The sequence below is a fragment of the Gregarina niphandrodes genome (genome assembly GCF_000223845.1).
Source record: "Gregarina niphandrodes unplaced genomic scaffold scaffold00016, whole genome shotgun sequence".
In the NCBI taxonomy this organism is placed as follows: domain Eukaryota; phylum Apicomplexa; class Conoidasida; order Eugregarinorida; family Gregarinidae; genus Gregarina; species Gregarina niphandrodes.
The window spans coordinates 1-2231 of NW_011645785.1; the positions used below are offsets into that span (position 1 = coordinate 1).

General features: G+C 56.9%; 1 protein-coding gene across 1 annotated transcript; it reads left to right on the plus strand.

Annotated features, from left to right (window-relative positions):
- Nucleotides 1-1023: 1023 nt before the first annotated feature.
- On the plus strand, nucleotides 1024-1619 carry GNI_085080 (hypothetical protein; the record flags this gene model as incomplete). Its single annotated transcript, XM_011132328.1, has 1 exon — nucleotides 1024-1619. A coding segment is annotated over one exon (596 nt), but the record flags the coding sequence as incomplete, so codon positions are not given.
- Between the last annotated feature and the right edge of the window lie 612 nt (nucleotides 1620-2231).

Consider the following 2231-nt stretch of genomic DNA (forward strand, 5'->3'; position numbering starts at 1 on the left):
AATTGGTGCCACATTGCTGGACGATGACGGAGTGGCAAAGGCGGTAGAGAACCTGCTCACGTGCTGTCTGCGCGTAGAGTCATTTAGAGCTGGTGGTCGTCTCGCTGACAGACTGGCGGCCTATTACGAACGAGTGGACAGGGTGGCCAGCCGAGTCCGGTGTCCGTTAAACGGCACGAAACTGTCCCCGGAAATAACACCCGCCGGTTCCGCCAGAAGAGCAAAGCGTCGTCGCGAAAGTAGCACGGATCGTATGGGGAAGCTATCGAAGACCTGCATGTGACAATGACAGGTTACTTTGCCTCATACACCGGTGTCAGGCAACACCTAGCCTTTTTTGACCTGAACTAGGTTCGGTTTTGGGTCTTAGTGCTCTTTGACCAAACGAGGCTTTGAGGAATGGGTGCTAGACAAGATTGTTACTGCCGCATCCCTTGAAACGCAGACGTCTTCGAACAAGCAGCAACTTCTGGACGACCCCCATCCCCAATTCCACGACATGTACTATATAACATCAGAACAAGATATCAGAAACGACTCCGAAATAGCATCGAGGAATACGAATGCGACAGCGGCGAAGACGACCGGGGAGCACCATAGCAACACACGCCGTTTCCCGACCAGAATCACAGGCAGCCGCTGGGCGCAAACACGACACTGCAACGGTGGTGGGATATGTACTTGAGACACGTTGCTCGTCAACGGCCGGTAATTCTCGGCAGGTAGACTCGTAACCTGTTCAAAAAACTCTGGGCTGCTCTGGACTTTTTGTAGGCAAAACGTCGATTCAGAAATCGAGTCAGGAATTCACGAGGGTTGCGGCGATGGCGGTGAGTCGCTGGTGGAGTGTCGCTACCAGGACCATGGCGGCGCGGGTGGCGTATTCGTAGCCTTGTTCGAAGGCGACTCTGTGCACGAGTTCGGGCATGGCGGTCTCGTAGGCGGCGTAGACCTGGATTATCGGAAGCCTGAAGGTGATTGGCTCGTGCGTTCTCCACACAAATTCTACGGGTTCCTGCAGAGTGCACAAAATGTGCGTCAGACCGCGCACAAGCACTTCCTCCATCCACGCGCGGTCGCGCAAGTCACGATTCCGGTAGTCCGCGAAGGAACGGATTTTTACTTCAGACCCCACTGGAAACTCCGCAACCGGAAACGCCCCACGCCGGAACTCGTCAGTCGGGTCAGCAGCCCCCGCCGCGTTGTCGAAGTACGTCACCAGGAAACGGTCCCGGCAGCGTTCGTACGCTTCGAGATAACGCCCACGCAAACTCAGGAAGCGACCCATCGCCAGCTTCTCCATCCACCTCCAGAACGCTGGCCCGCAGCTTCTCTCCCTAATTCGTTCCTCCATCAGGTCTCTTCGCCTGGCACCCGAAACCGCAGAGAGCTCCTCCCAGTACGTGGTCAGAGACTCTTTCATAGTCGAAACGAATTCGGCCACATCTGCCACCGTCTGCTCAAACACTTCGTCTACCTGGCCCGCACCCCCAAGCACACCCGCAAGTGGGGTCGGGGCACCGTCGGGCGGGGCAGCAGCTTCAGCTTCGGGCGTCACATCAGCTTCGGTATCGTAAAAAGCGGCCGCCGCGATTCCTCGGAGTTCAGTGTCAGGAATTGTCAGGCTTTGGTTGAGAAGCTCTAAGGAGGACAGAATTTGCTCATGAACGCACATTGTCATATGGACTTGACTCATAGCCTGGGCGGGATTCCAGCGAGAAAGGACGAGAAGGGTCTCGAGAACATGTTGCGGGGTCATGGTCCGCATGGAGCGCAGATAGTGTGTCCAGCGCGCAAGAGCTGGCGGAGAGCGCATGATGCGACAAGAGCCGTCAGTGGTAGGGAAGAGGTGTCCCGGAACCACAGCGTCTGGGAGCGTCCCGTGAGAGTGGATTGCCTCGCAAGCCAACCACGAGTAGGCCTCATTCAGCCACCTGACTTTGTCTTCGGCAGGAACGTCGGACTCAAGCCATTCCCGTACCTCCGAAATGCCGGTGTGTGTCCACTGCTCGTACTCCTCAACCACTCGCCGAAGGTAAAATGGTCCTGGATGGCACTCCGCCCTCAACGCCTCTGCGCACAAACACTGGATGTTCCGGACAACTTCCTCAGGCCGTCCGTCCTGTTGAATCACAGGCTCCAACAAGTTCCGCAGGTGATGCATCGTCACAACACGAGCCGTGGGTCCGACCGTCAATGTAATCGCCGGCGGGTCCTCGGGCGTCTCCCAC